Source organism: Coenobita brevimanus, chromosome 43 (assembly GCF_032717465.1).
Source record: "Coenobita brevimanus isolate Jiangsu-jjx chromosome 43, ASM3271746v2, whole genome shotgun sequence".
NCBI lineage: Eukaryota > Metazoa > Arthropoda > Malacostraca > Decapoda > Coenobitidae > Coenobita > Coenobita brevimanus.
In genome coordinates this window covers 30715658-30730863 of record NC_136996.1, presented here as the reverse complement: position 1 = coordinate 30730863, position 15206 = coordinate 30715658, and the positions used below count along the sequence as shown (strand labels likewise).

The following is a 15206-nucleotide window of genomic DNA, read 5'->3' as shown; positions in this document are numbered from 1 at the left end:
GTAGCCGGATACAAAGGGGTGAGGATGGATGTTGAAGTAGGGCAACTGTCTCTTCTTTCTTGTCTTTATTCTCTCTCTCTCTCTCTCTCTCTCTCTCTCTCTCTCTCTCTCTCACACACACACACACACACACACACACACACACACACACACACACACACACACACACACACACACACACACACACACACACAGAACCCCCCCTCGTCCCCTCCCGCCACTAACTCTCCTCTCCCTCCCCCACAGCAACGGTACATGATGCGCTACGGGTACCTTCCAGCCTCGGACATGGAGACGGGCAACTTACGTACCGAGGAGCAGCTGAGGGAGGCAATTAAGGTGATGCAGGTAAGTACTATAACCCTCAGTACCACCTGTGTTACCATTACCATCACTGCCATCACCCCTACTGTCACTGCCACCATTACTACCATCACCCCTACTGTCACTCCCACCACCATCACCCATACCATCACCACCACCACTACTACCATCATTACCATCACCACCACTACTACTACCATCACCTTTACTATCAGTGCCACCAACACCAACACTACTACTACCATCACCTTTACTATCACAGCCACCAACACCATCACTACCACTGGCATCACCTTTACCACCACCACTACCATCACTACCATCACCATTACCATCAGTGCCACCACCACTGTTATTAGCCTCCTCTGTATCATCATCATCATTATCATCTTCATCTTTATTTCTTCATAACAGTAGCGTCTTTCCTTTTAATATTCACCACCACCACCACCACCACCACCACCATTACAATAACTATAACATTAATTGAGGTCATTCAACTTTGCTAACTAATCAGGTAATTGTGAGAATAGTAGGGAAATCGCTTGTTTGAGGCCAGGACCGTAAGAGCGGTAAAAAAAGAAAAAGAAAAAAAGAAAAAGAAAATCATTGTATTGCAGCGCTGTATGTATAGAAAGAGGAAAAATTTTATAGCATTTTCTTGAGATAGATAGATAGGTAGATAGATGTATGGTTAACAGATACAGTACATAGATAAATAACTGTATAAATAAATGAGATAGAAAAGAAGAAAACCATCCCCTCACACACGCTCCTCAGCGCTTTAGCCATCCCCCCTAAAAACACACTTGTTCTGGGTGCGGTAGTGTGCAAGGAGTCATCAACGTAATCTTCAGTAGTGTTGTACCTTATAACTGCACCTGTGATAATATGTACCCAGCCAGCGAATATTCCCAGCACACGTCTCATAAAGCGTACAAAGAGTGTAGCTTGCCTTCAGAGATAATGTTGGGCATATCTAGTTCTTAATCTGTGTGGGTGATGGTGGGGGGGAGGGACGCCTTCGTGTGATGTCACTTTTAAAACCAACTGGATCTGCTGCCTGGCTATACACACACCCTCGCCTCTTTCCCTCTCCCCCGAAAGGAGGATGGTAGACTGCAGGAATAAGGGCGTCCCCATCCTGCAGTCCACAAGGTTAACGATTAGATAGCTTAGTGTGAGTGGCCATGCTCGTACCCTCAGATTCATAGTTTAGATAGCAGACATAAATATCGATCCAGCTCTGAACGATACACAGCGAGACAATAAACAATATTATCTGAAACCCAGTGGTGTGATGGTGAAGCCCAACCATCGTTTTCAGAATCTTACATCAGGGTTTTATATATCTTCGACTGGGTATATGAGCTACAAAATATTCCACCCCAAATCCTTGACCAATTTCACCTCACGCATAAAAACTGATGATCAATAAATTGTTTATATAATGAACTGTATCTATAATGAATAATTCCCGGGGGTATAATTCCAGTGGGTATGTTGGTGTGGGTATCATTCCAGTGGGTATGTTGGTGTGGGTATAATTCCAGTGGGTATGTTGGTGTGGGTATAATTCCAGTGGGTATGTTAGTGTGGGTATAATTCCAGTGGGTTATTTGTGCGTGGGTATACTTTTAGTGGGTATGTTTCCAGTGGGTATAATTCCGGTGACTATCAAAATGTGCGGGTATACTTCCGGTGGGTAAAATTCCAGTGACTGTCAAAATGTGTGGGTATACTTCCGGTGGGTATAATTCCAGTGACTATATCAGTATGTGAATATAATACAAGAAAACGGGTATTATTTTTCCGTCCCAGCAGTTGACGGTACTGTGCAAGCAAGACACACACACACACACACACACACACACACACACACACACACACACACACACACACACACACACACACACACACACACACACACACACACACACACACACACACACACACACACACACACACACACACACACATCATGGAAAGAAGTGACTAGTGGAGTACCACAGGGTTCGGTGCTGGCACCAATCATGTTTCTAGTGTACATAAATGATATAAACAGTAACACTGGAAATGAGAGCTATCTGAATATGTTTGCAGATGATGCAAAAATACAAAGGAGAATTACTAGCACAGACTCTTTGTAGGGAGCTACAAGAAGAATTAAATAAACTTCATGAATGGAGTAGTACATGGCAAATGGAATTCAATGTGGACAAGTGTCATGTAATCAAGTTTGGTAAAAGTGGAAAAAGACCTGATTGGGATTATAAGTTAAGAAATAAAACCCTATACACATCAGAAAGAGAGAAAGACCTAGGTGTGATTATCAATAACAGACTATCTCCGGCTGACCACATCAGCGAGAAGGTACGGAACATGTATACACTGCTTGCAAATATGAGAATAGCATTCACATACATAAATGAAGACATGCTAAGAAGGATAATAACATCATTCATTAGACCAACCCTGGAATATGCATCAATAGTCTGGAGTCCTCATCTCAAAAAGCTTATAGACAAGATTGAAAAAGTTCAAAGGGTCGCTACAAGATGGATACCAAGCTTAAGGGACCTAAGCTACGAAGAAAGACTAAATAAACTGAATCTACCTACACTACAGGAGAGAAGGAAAAGAGGTGACATGATAATGCTATATAAGTGCATATCAGGAAAGGAGAAAATAGACATAAATGATTACTTAACATATGGAGAAGCATCAGCAAGAGGACACTGCAAAAAACTGCATAAGAGGAGAGGTGATAAAGACGTAAGGAAATTCAGTTTCCCAAACAGAGCAATTGATCAATGGAATGCACTGCCGAATGAAATAGTGTGTGCCAAAACAATTCACAAATTTAAGGATATGTACGATAAATATGGTCTAAGACACGGGACAATACGAGCTTGACTCATTCCTGTAAAGATACAATTAGGTAAGAACACAGAGAGAGAGAGAGAGAGAGAGGTAATTAATGCAGTGAGAGAGCTGAATCATCGCCCTCAGCGTAGATTCATGAAGAAAGTGCACATTGAGAATTAAAAAGATCAACAAAGGAAATCCTGCAGCGACCAAGTTTCCGGTTCCTTCATGGCGGTAGAGGAAGTTAAGTCGACGGTGGAGCGGGGTTAAGTTTTATTTAGATTAATTATATTTCGTTAAAGCAGTCATATTAGTCTTACACACACACACACACACACACACACACACACACACACACACACACACACACACACACACACACACACACACACACACACACACACACCTGCTAGTACCATCATAGCCCTGGTATGTATTCAGTATGGACAGTGAGTATTAGTGTCCAAGTGGTGACATGAGAAGGGTGTATGGGGCCATCAGTTGCGCATAAGAGGACAGTGGGGACTCAGAGAACAGGTTTACGCTCAAAACTGGAGAGAGAGAGAGAGAGGGAGAGAGAGAGAGAGAGAGAGAGAATAAACTACTAGACGACAAAGATAGCAAGTAAGGAGGGAGGGCTGCTTGTAGTGGCGGAAGGGAGTGGTGAGTAGTGATGTTGGAGGGGCTGGAGTGGTGGCAGGAAGTTGTGAAAGAGCTGATGATGATGATGATGATTTTATTTTTATTTTTTATTATTGATCTGAACGGATGTGTGAGAGGCAAGGATGGTGATGGTGATGATGATGATAGTGATGATGATGATGATGATGATGATGGTGGTGGTCGTGATGATGGTGATGATGATGATGATGGATTAGGCTATTTTTTCCTAGTACCCACATGAACTCTCTGTTTCTGGTAATAGATGTACAAATGGATGCAGGTGTAGGGGATGTCACTCGTATTCTCGTCGGTGAAGGATCTCCCAAACACCCCTACTTTAGCGACTTATTTTTGGATATGGCAGGTTAATATCCATACGCACGTTATTTATGAAGAGTATGGCGATAATGGAAGGATTGACGTAACACGGAAGAGGACAGTAAAGTATAATCAACAAAATAAATCGCTTGGGAAAAAGTGTTTGGGAGCTTCCTTAACTGACGAGAATGTGGGTGTTGGAGTGCATCAGTATGGAGATTGGTTTTCCATATTCTTGCTTCCACCAGACGATTTTATTCATCTAAAAAAAAACCTCTCACTGGCGGGGTTTCTGAAGTCTGTCATTAACTCCCTCCCTCCCAAAATTTCCTCTAAGCCAAGTACGATTGTCTGGTGTTGGGAAGAATATAATAACAAAAGGTGTCAACATTCTGAAGGAGTTGTCTTAGAACCATGCGAAGATTGATATTCTAGCAAGTTCCTATATATTACTGATGATGATGATGATGATGATTGTTATTATTATTATTATTATTATTATTAGTAGTAGTAGTAGTAGTAGTAGTAATAGTAGTAGTAGCACTATCGTTTAGTATTCACTGTGAAACTAGAGTGGTTACCCTTTTCATTTTGCAGGCGTTTTCTGTTTTACATATAGTTTTCTGTAGTTGTTAAAGGGGTAACTTGTATGAAGCAATGTTTACCAGTGAGTGTGTCGCATCCCCATCATAGTTACTTTCTCCCCCTTCCTAAACTTCTGCCCCCCCCCTGTGACTACACACACACACACACACATTCATTCAGGCTGATAATTTATGTTTACTTACCATTATATATACTTGGTCATTTATTACACCGTTCCGCAGAGTGTTGAGGTTTGTACTGTGTGTGTAGCAATCAGATTTAATATCCTTACCCAGTTTGTCATAATGATTCGGCCATATTACCATCACGAACCGATTTTTGTAGACAAAGCGACGAAATAAAGTAGCTCCGGTGTTGATAGATATCTGTATATAGATAGATAGAAAAATAGATATAGACAGATAGATAGATAAATAGACAGAGACAGATTCACCCAAACCCTCCCTCTCTCTCTCCTTAGCGGTTCGGGCACATCCCCATCACGGGCCGACTGGATGAGGCGACGAAAGAGTTGATGAAGAGGCCCCGCTGCTCCTTGCCCGACCTACCGCCCACCGCCCACCTCCACCCAAGGGCAAGGGCAAGGCTGAGGCGGTTCGTAAAGCAGGGCAAGAGGTGGGACCGGTTCAACGTGACGTGGGGGTGAGTACAGGACTGTGGGTCTTAGTGCTGTATTCTCATCAGTTAACGAGATTCCTTGTAATAAGAAAAATAAAAACAGCATACAATGAAAATGAAGGACTAACATCTTAAATAAATCGCTAAGGAAGAGGTGTTACGGGACCTCCTAAATTGAGGAGAATACGGCCTTTATTGTAGTGGGGGAATTTTGGCTCCTGATGTTTTTTTTTTTTTTTTCTGTGAGTCTCTGTGTGTTTATTTTATTTATTTATTTACTTTTCCATTCCGGTAAGTACGGTCGGTCTTGGTGCACTGGGAAGATTTTGTTAATTTTAAAAGAAGGATGTTATTTGTGGACTTATCAATTTGTTGCTGTTGGTACGAGAAATATTCCATTCGTATTCCCTGCTCGTTATTTATTATTATTATTATATTTTTTCGGTGTCGAATCAGGTATAAGGTATGGGGGTATTTGGTGGTGTTTGGAGATATGCTTATTGTTTTCCTTCTTTTTTATGTATGATTTTTTTTTATTTTCTGTCAAATGAGGTAAGTACTGTAGGCTGTAGTGCAGTGAGGGCGATTTCGTGACCAGCACTTGATTACTGGTTTCTCTTATCTTTCGTTGGTTTCGCTGTTATCATCCGAAATGAACGGATCTTGAATGTGTCTCTTATTTTTAATTATTTTTTTCTTGGAGGGAACAGTTTGCGTGCTCCTGGCCTTTAGTTCCATTTTAATGCAATAGTACTTTTGAAACACTGAATTTTTATGGACACGTGTTATATTTTCTTCCCTTGATTTTTTTTTTCTAAGGATGTATTTTTTTTTTTTACACCATATGGAAATAGAGTAAAATACTGAATTCCTCTTTTCTAATATACTTTTTATTTTTTTTATTCATGTGGAAGTAGTTCTTGTGGTGAAGTGAAAAACAAATGTAGTTTGAAAGTCGTGTGAAAAATATAATGATGCCGAATATAAAGCTGTGAACTTTTTATTATTATTATTATTTTATTATTATTATTATTATTATTATTATTATTATTATTATCATTATTATTATTGATATTATTATTATTATTATTATTGATATTATTATTATTATTATTATTATTATTAATTTTGATTATTATGTTTTTACGTGCACTACTGTAAAGCTTCACCTAGTGCTTAACAGCAAAAGGAAATTTTATGGGACTTCAAGTGTTATCCCTGTAAATTACGTTTTCTCTGAAGGGAACTAACTTTTCTCGTTTTCTTCAGTTCATAGATGTTTGCAGTAACTATTATAAAGTTGTTTGGTGAAAAGTGATCTTTTCCTTTCAGTATAACCATAAATACAGTATAACAAGATTGTTGAGTGTGTATGTCCATCATTGCTGTTAAAGAGTATCATATTAAGCCATTGCAAGAAGTATGCCTGTCGTTTCTCTCTCTCTCTCTCTCTCTCTCTCTCTCTCTCTCTCTCTCTCTCGTTTACTCCCAGTTTAGACAGTTTATGTTTTCGTAATTAGAGAAGGGAGGTTCGGTTAGAGAGAGAGAGAGAGAGAGAGAGAGAGAGAGTTTACATCCTTACACAAACAGTCTTCCAAGAATCTCTGCTTTGCTACCCTCTCTACCTCTCTCCTTCCCTCCCTCTCTCCCTCCACCCTTCAGGTAAGAGATACACAGACCATACAGACTCTTTTGTCCTCTAAATGATATGGGCTAAGAATGAATAAAAAACATACTGCACAGAATTTGAGAGAGAGAGAGAGAGAGAGAGAGAGAGAGAGAGAGAGAGAGAGAGAGAGAGAGAGAGAGAACTTAGACGAGGTAAACTGGTAAACTGAAACATATTAAATTTTTTGATAATGTAAACCTATTTTTTTTTTATGGCAAAAGTACCCTGTTTTGAGAGCAGTTTTAATACACCTTTCTCATATATATATATATACTTTTTTTTTTTTTTTGCTTTTTCATAATGGGAAATATATACTGTTATATTTTTATTTTTTTACTGAACGTTTTTGGTGTCACGTGTTTTCTTTTTTAATATATGTTCTTGTTATCCTTTAGACTCTCTCTCTCTCTCTCTCTCTCTCTCTCTCTCTCTCTCTCTCTCTCTCTCTCTCTCTCTCTCTCATGGCGTCCTCGGTTTGAAGAGGTGACTTTTTCCTTCCTCCCCCCTTCCTCTTCCCTTCCCCCTTCTATTTTCGTCCACCCTTCCTTTCTCTCTCTCACTTTCCTCCCTCACATTTTCCCTTCCTCCCCGCCTAGACTCAACATTCCCCTACCTCCTTCTCTACCCCTCCTCCCCTTCCATTCTCCCTCTTTCCCTTCCCTCCGCCCTCTCTCCCTTCCCTGTTTTTCCTCCCACTCCTCCCTCCTTCTCTTACACCCTCCCCCCCGGCTCTTTCTCCCCTCCCTCTTTCCATTCCCCCTTCCTTCCCTCCTATACCTCCTCCTTTCTCTTCTCCTTTCCACTCCCCCCCCCATCCACCCATCATACCCCAGCTCTCTCTGTTTGGTTGGATAGGATAATTTGATACTACTACTACTACTACTACCACTACTACTACTACTACTAATAATAATAATAATAAAATAATAATAATAATAATGACGTCGACACTAGAGGTCACGAAACCAAACTTACGGATGTTATATATATTTTGTCGTGTTATATTTCCCATCAGCTGAATAAAACCGTCTGAAGGAAGTCAAATAAAATACTTAAAGTGAGTATTTACCATCTTGCTCTCGAGGAGGGTCATATTTGTCTCATTATTGCAACTTATTTTCTCATTTACGTTCATTTATTTACAGAGAGAGAGAGAGAGAGAGAGAGAGAGAGAGAGAGAGAATGTATATATGCGTGTATGCATGCATGTGTGTACAGTATGTATGTATGCATGAATGTATATGTGAGTGTGAATGGTTTGGAAGGGTTTGACGTTAGTCTGTTTACATTTCCCCTCTTCGTACCGTCTTCCCCTCGTCTCTCTCTCTCTCTCTCTCTCTCTCATCCAGATCATGGAGAACGCACCGTGTCGTATTGTTGGAAATTTATGTTATCTTTCCCTAGAGTTTAACACAGTATATACAGTAATTATTCCTTTCAGGCTTTTCTGTGAAGTTTCCTTTGCACTTTTTCCGTGCTGCATGATAGTCCTTTTTTATTCCTACTTTATTTCCTTAACTCTTTTCTCTTTTTCCTTCCATCCATCTTCCCTCCTTCCCCGTCTCCTTCTCCCTCCCCCTCTTGCCTTCTCTTTTTCCTTTTCCTTTTTCCTGCCGGTTTTTGGTGATGAGAAATAGGGAGGTGAGTAAGGAAGTTAAGAAGTCACTGCATGATGGTATTGTGATCCCTACCCTGACGTATGGAAGCGAGGCGTGGACCTTGCAAGAGGGGAACAAGTCAAGAGTGAGAGCAGTGGAAATGAGTTACTTGAGAGGAGCATGGGAGTGACGTGGAGGGACAGGTTGACGAATGAAGAAGTGAAGGAACGTTGTGGGGTAGATGTGGATGTGGTTGAAAAGATTAGGAGAAATACACTGAGGTGGTTTGGACATGTGGAGAGAATGGAGAATGAAAGACTGACTAAGAGGGTGTATGTAGGTGAGGTGGAGGGAGGGAGAGGGAGGGGTAGACCGAGGATGAGGTGGAGGGATGGAGTTGAGAGGTATATGAGGGAGGGGGGGGTGAGTTGGGGGGAGGGGAGTCAAATGGTGGGTGACAGAGTGACTTGGAGGCGTTTTATCTGCGGCCACCCTTTGCGGGATCAGGGCGTCGGGCTATAGATAGATAGATATATAGGTGGGGGATTGGTAGGTGGGGAGGGAGAGTTTTTGCTTTGCTGTTCTTAACCTCAACTAGAATTAATCATCTATATCTTGCTCTTCCCCTCCACCCCCCGGTCAGTAGGGATGGGAGGAAAGGAGGGAGAGATGAAGGGAGAGGGAGGAGGAAGGATGGAGGGAGAGAAGAATGGACGGAGGGAAGGATGAAATGGTGGTCGCGATGGATGGAAAGGGATGGAAAGGGGGAAGCAAAGAATGGTGGAAAGGATGGAGAGATGAAGGGAAGGGAGGGATGACAGGATAGAGAGCGAGAGAGGGAGGAAGGGAGGAGGAGGGGTGGAGGGGAAGGGATGGATGGAGGTAAGGAAAGAGTGGTGGAGTGTTTTTTGGGGTTGTGAGGTTGGTGGTGTCTGGTTACGTTTCCGGCGACCACCACCAGATGGCCACCGACTCTACCCAGCCCAGCACCACCGTATGCCTCTCTCCTTCTTCTCTCCTTCTTTCCACCTTATTCTCTTCTCTCCCTCTTTCCTCCTCCTTCTCTTCGTCATTCCTCCTTCTTCCTTTCTTTCCTTCTTTCCTTCTTCTTCTCTCCATCCCTCCTCCTTTTTTTTCCGTCTCCTTTTCCTTCTTCCTTCACTCTCCCTTTCCTTCCTTTCTTCCATCATTCTTTCCTTCTTCCTTTTCCTTCATTTACCCATCCCGTCCTTCTTCCCTTCATCCCCTTCCTGTTCTGTCCTCCGCATTCCCTTCCCTTCATATATTCCTCCTCTTTTAATCTGTCCGTTATTCCTTCCTTTCTTTTTGAGCTTTTCCCCTCTTTTATCTTCACTTTATTTCCCTATTTTATATTTTATTCACTTTTCTCACTTTCTTCCTCCTTTCCTCCCTTCCTCTTTCTCTTCTTCCCCCTCCCCCTCCTCTTACCTTCTTCATCCTCTCTCCTTTTTTTCATTCTCTTCTTCATTTTCTTTTTTTCCTGTATCCTTCCTTCTCTTTTCTTCCTTCTTCTCTCGTCTCCTTCCTTCTCTCCTCACTTTATTTACACTCTCAGTTTCTTTTCCCATCTATCCATATATTTTCTTCCTCTGTTTATTTTCTCCCCTTCTTCCTTCTCTCCTTTCCTTCTTCATTTTTTTTTGTTTCTCTCTCTCTCTCTCTCTCTCTCTCTCTCTCTCTCATCCATATTAATTCTTCACCCCTCATCTCCTGCCTTCCTACCCTCCCCCATTCCTTCTTCCCATCTCTCTTCTGTCATCAGATCTTAGGCAATTTTCTTCTTTGATATGCTGTTTCTTTTTATCTCATATTTTATCTTTTCGTCTATGTATTTTTGCTTATTCTTTAGCCTTAACATTTTTTTTAGCTCCCTTTCCTGCCAAAATCTCTGTTTCCCGTTTCCAACTTTCCTCTTCTCTTCTTGACTCTCTCCTCCCTCCCTGCTTACCTCCCTTCTTCCTTCCCTCCTCGAGCCCCGGCCAAGGAACCTGATATGGCTGCCCGTTACTCGGTTCATTGCCTCGCTCTCTTCACCCCTACCCACTCTGCCACCCTCACTCGAGAAGAATACATCGCTTATTTTTAGTTCAATTGAGGGTGACGTCAAGGTTCAGGATCTACTTTAGTTACTGCTAATGATATTTCGTTTTCCTTAATCAGTTTGGAAAATAGAAAACATGTATTTTTAGGGTATGCTTGTTTATATTTTAGCGTTTTAGCGTCTCATATTTCGGAATTACGTATGCTGTATATCTGTCCTGTGTACGCGAGCGGTATGCAACGGTGTATGAATGTAGTTGTGGCATGATTATTTCCTGTTCAATTCTTTCTTACAGGGAAGGCTCGGATTGGTATTGCAAAGTGGTGACAGAGTGGTAGTTTGGGGGGAGGGTGATAGAAAGGCTTGGATGCGTTTTTGTCACATCCACGTTGAATAAACTGGGATTTGAGGGCAGGCAGCAGAGGAATTAATATTTTAGAAACTGTTGTTGTGAGTGTTAATGTGTAACCTATGGGTGATATATTAGTAAAATCTGATAAAGGCTCCAACATGCTTGCATGCGTCGGCCTTGGTTACCTAATGGCAGCTTTCCACGCAGCTTGATCTCTGGCAACCTCCCAGTTGAGTTCCTTATCCCTGAGGTCACTCTATGACCTCGTTCCAGGTCTTTTTTGGTCTGCCTCTCGCAGCCCTACCCCCGATGTTCACACTTCTCTCCTCCCGCACCCATTATCATCCTCCATCCTCTCAACATGCCCCAACCACCTCAAGTCTACCCCTTCTCATCACCACACCAATACATTCAAGTTCCATCCTTCCTCGCAACTCTTCAGTCATACTCTTAGCACCCCCAGGCCATGCATTCAAGGACATACTACACATCCATCTAATCATTGTCATTTCTGTACGTTTGAGCCTACGAATGTCCTCCTCCATTACTATCTAGGTCTCACTACCGTATATTATTACACCCCTAACATGCCACAAACGGAAGTAAAAAAAAATGGATGAATGGATAGATAGGCATAGATGGGTGAATTTATAGGCTTAAAAAGTAAATACATACATTAGAAATATGGGTAAGCTGAAATTATTTTGGGTAGGTGGGTGTGGGTGAGGAAGAGAGGGTAGTGAGTGTGGGTGGGTGGATGGGTAAGGGTGTGATGAGTAAGGAATGTAAATGAAGTAGGCAAGTGAGTAAGGTAGGTGGTGAGTGTGGGTAGGTGGGTAGAAAGGTAGGTAAGTGTGGGGTATCTGATAGGCAAGAGTATGGATGAATAAAACAGAATGTACTTTAGGAGTGGATAGGTGGGCGTGGGTAGGTGAAAGGTAAGAATGTGGGTAAGTATTGAGTATGTGGATAGATTAGGTGAGTGTGGGTAGGTGTTGGGTGTGTGGGTGGGAGGTGGGTTGATCTGGGTATGTTGTTGAATGTGGATGATTGTATGGGTGAGTAATTTTGGATGTGGGTGTGGGTAGGTGGGTGAAGATCATTGAAATAAAATGTGGGTGTGGGTGTGGATAGGTGGGTGTGATGGGTGGGTGAAAGGTGGTGTCTGTTGGATTCATTATCACTGCCCACTCTACTCTCTCTCTCTCTCTCTCTCATTCTTGCTGGATACTTTCTCCATCCCTCACCCTTTCATCTTCCCCTTCACCCAGACCTACATTATCCCTCTCTCTCTCCTTTCCCCTCCCTCTCCCCCTTCTCCTCTTTTCTCTTTCCCCTCCATTTCCCCTTCTTCCCCTCTCTCTCTATCTCCCCTTTCTTCCATCTCTCCCTCCCCTCCCCCCCGCCTCCAAACAGTACCCTACTCATCCCTCTCTTCACCACTTCTCCACATACCTCCACCACCTCCACAGCCACACCTTTTCTGTGTCCTCTTAACTTCAAAATACTTGGGAGTAGACATTTTATCATCATCACCACCACCACCATTGCAATCATCACCATCACCACCACCATTACAATTATCACCACCACCACCATCATTACAGTCATCACCTTCACCACGACCACCACCACCACCCCTACCATTACAAACCACCACCACCACCATTACAGTCATCATCATCATCATCATCACATTTCTTAATTACGATATAAGAAATCTAGAACCTAAAAGAGGAACGTCAAAAAATATATTGGCCATTTACCTCCATATATTTTCTTTCGTTTTAACTTTATTCATTTTATTTTCATTTAAGACTAATGAATATCTGTTGAATTTTCTGCCATTTACTTCTTATGTCTTTATTATCCTTTATTTATTTATTTATTTATTTATTTGCATTTAGGTTCTGTAGGTACATTATTTTACTTCACTATATGTCCCTTTTCGGCATTTTATTCCCATTTATGCTAATTTAATCCATCATCTTGCCCTGTAAAATGACTAAGAATTTCCTAGGAATTTGGTAAAGTTCTCTCTCTCTCTTTCTGTCTGTCTGTCTGTCTGTCTCTCTCTCTCTCTCTCTCTCTCTCTCTCTCACAGCGAGGGTGGTGTCCAGTGATGAGAGGGCCCGCTGTCCTCCAGAGAGAGAGAGGGGGTGGGGAGGGGGAGCAAGTGGGAAAAAAATGTTATGTAAGGCATTGAACTTAAACTTTTTTTTTTTTTTTGGTTTTTGGTTCTTTTTTTTCCGTGCTAACACAATAGGATTTTTTCCCAAGACATAAATCCTAACAATGAAAAAAAAAAAAAAAAAAAAAAAAGAGGAATCACTTGCCTGTCACTAATACACCGAGCGATTGTCCTTAGGGATTTTTAGGGATTGTCTTTAGGGATTTTTAGGGATTGTCTTTAGGGATTTTTAGGGATTGTCTTTAGGGATTTTTAGGGATTGTCTATTGATTTTTAGGGATTGTCTTTTGAAATTTTAGGGATTGCCTTTTGAGATTTTTAGGGATTGCCTTTAGGGATTTTTAGGGATTGTCTTTTGGGATTTTTAGGGATTGTCTTTTGGGATTTTTAGGGATTGTATTTTGGGATTTTGGGGGATTGTATTGAGGGATATTTTAGGCATTGTATTTTTATTTTTATGTTTTTCTCTCTTCTGTTCATCTTGTTTTGATTTTGTTTAGTCGAGGGAAATTATATTATAAACGGGGACGAAAAAAAAGAAAACGATAAATATGAAAATGAGTTTAAAAATATCATTCCCTTATGTTGTTCCAGATTTTCGTCAATTTGCAAAACTCAGGTATCTTATTTCCCTGACTCCCAACCCCCCAAAAAGACAATACTACGGCTCCACAACATTTCCACAGCACTTCTTTGTGACTGGCATTATATTCCAGTGTTAATCTACCGTTACAACTCAGCACTGAAGATGGGGAGGTGCCAATTTAAGGCCAAGTGAAAGTGAAAGTCTTATAATGAGCTTAAGTAAAAACAAATCTCTTATAATGGCTTCTTCTTCAAGTTTATTTTTTCTTTTTTCTACGTCCTTTTTCTTCCTCCTTTATAGTTTTTTTTGGGGAGGGCTAATGTTTCTGTTTTTCCATCTGTCTGTCTTTATTTTTTTTTCTGTTTTCTTGTTTGCTTTTATTTCATCGTCTTTGCCTTGGTATGTTTATCTTATTTTTGGCTTTATATTCAACTGTTCTTTTCTTTCATTTTTGTTGGTATTGTTTTTTTGTCCATTTCCTTCATATATTCCTTCCACGTTTTTCTCTCTTTGTCTTTATTATGTGTCTTTCCTTCCTCTTATATCTTTTTCCTTCCCTTTGTCCTTTTTTTCCCCCACCCTTCATTCTTTTTTTTTTCTTAGCGTCCGCTGCATACTTTATCAAGGTTATTCAAGCAACCCTCTCTGCTTTGTTTGTTGTTAGTGGTGGTGGTGGTTGTGGTGGGATGTTGGTAGTGGTGGTGGTGGTAGTGGTGGGGATGGTTGTTGGTGGTAATAGCGGTGGTGCTGGTGGTGGTGATGGGGATGATGGTGGTGGTGTTGTTGATGATGGTGGAATGTTCGTAGAGGTGGTGGTGGTGGCGATAGTGGTAGTGGTAGTGGATGTTAGTTGGTGTGGTAATGTTGGTAGTGATAATGGTGCTTGTGGTAATATTAGTAGAGTGGTATTGGTGAAGTGTGGTATTAATGTTGGCAGTAGAGGTTGTTGGTTGTAGGCTAATGTTGGTAGCGGTGGTTGTGGAAATGCTGGTAGTTGTGGTAGTTCTGGTAATGCTGGTAGTTGTGGTAGTTCTGGTAATGCTGGTAGTAGTAGTAGTGTTGGTATTATAATGCCGGTGGTAGTGTTGGTATTATTGCTGGTAGTTGTGGTAATGGTGGTAGTAGTGTTGGTATTACTGTTGGTAGTAGTGGTAGTGGGTTGACATATAGGTAGTGTTGGTAGCCCTGAATATGTGAGTAGTTCTCTTAACCTCTGCCATCTCGCGATTTATTTATTTATTTACTTATTCTTGCCATCTCCAGACGATTTTTGGTGCTCTTAAGCTGAACAAAATCGTCTGGAAATAACACGAATGAAACTGAAAAATACTGTACATCACTGGAATTAAAT

The 15206-nt window shown here is 41.3% G+C and overlaps 1 protein-coding gene across 1 annotated transcript in view; it reads left to right on the top strand.

Annotated features, from left to right (window-relative positions):
- The first annotated feature begins 258 nt into the window (after positions 1-258).
- The window catches only part of LOC145397868 (matrix metalloproteinase-25-like), a 102088-nt gene continuing 87140 nt past the window's right edge, over positions 259-15206 (top strand). Inside the window, exons 1-2 of the mRNA XM_080270901.1 lie at positions 259-348; positions 5240-5421. Coding sequence (XP_080127027.1) covers positions 259-348; positions 5240-5421 — 272 coding nt within the window. The remainder of the gene's footprint in view (positions 349-5239; positions 5422-15206) is intronic.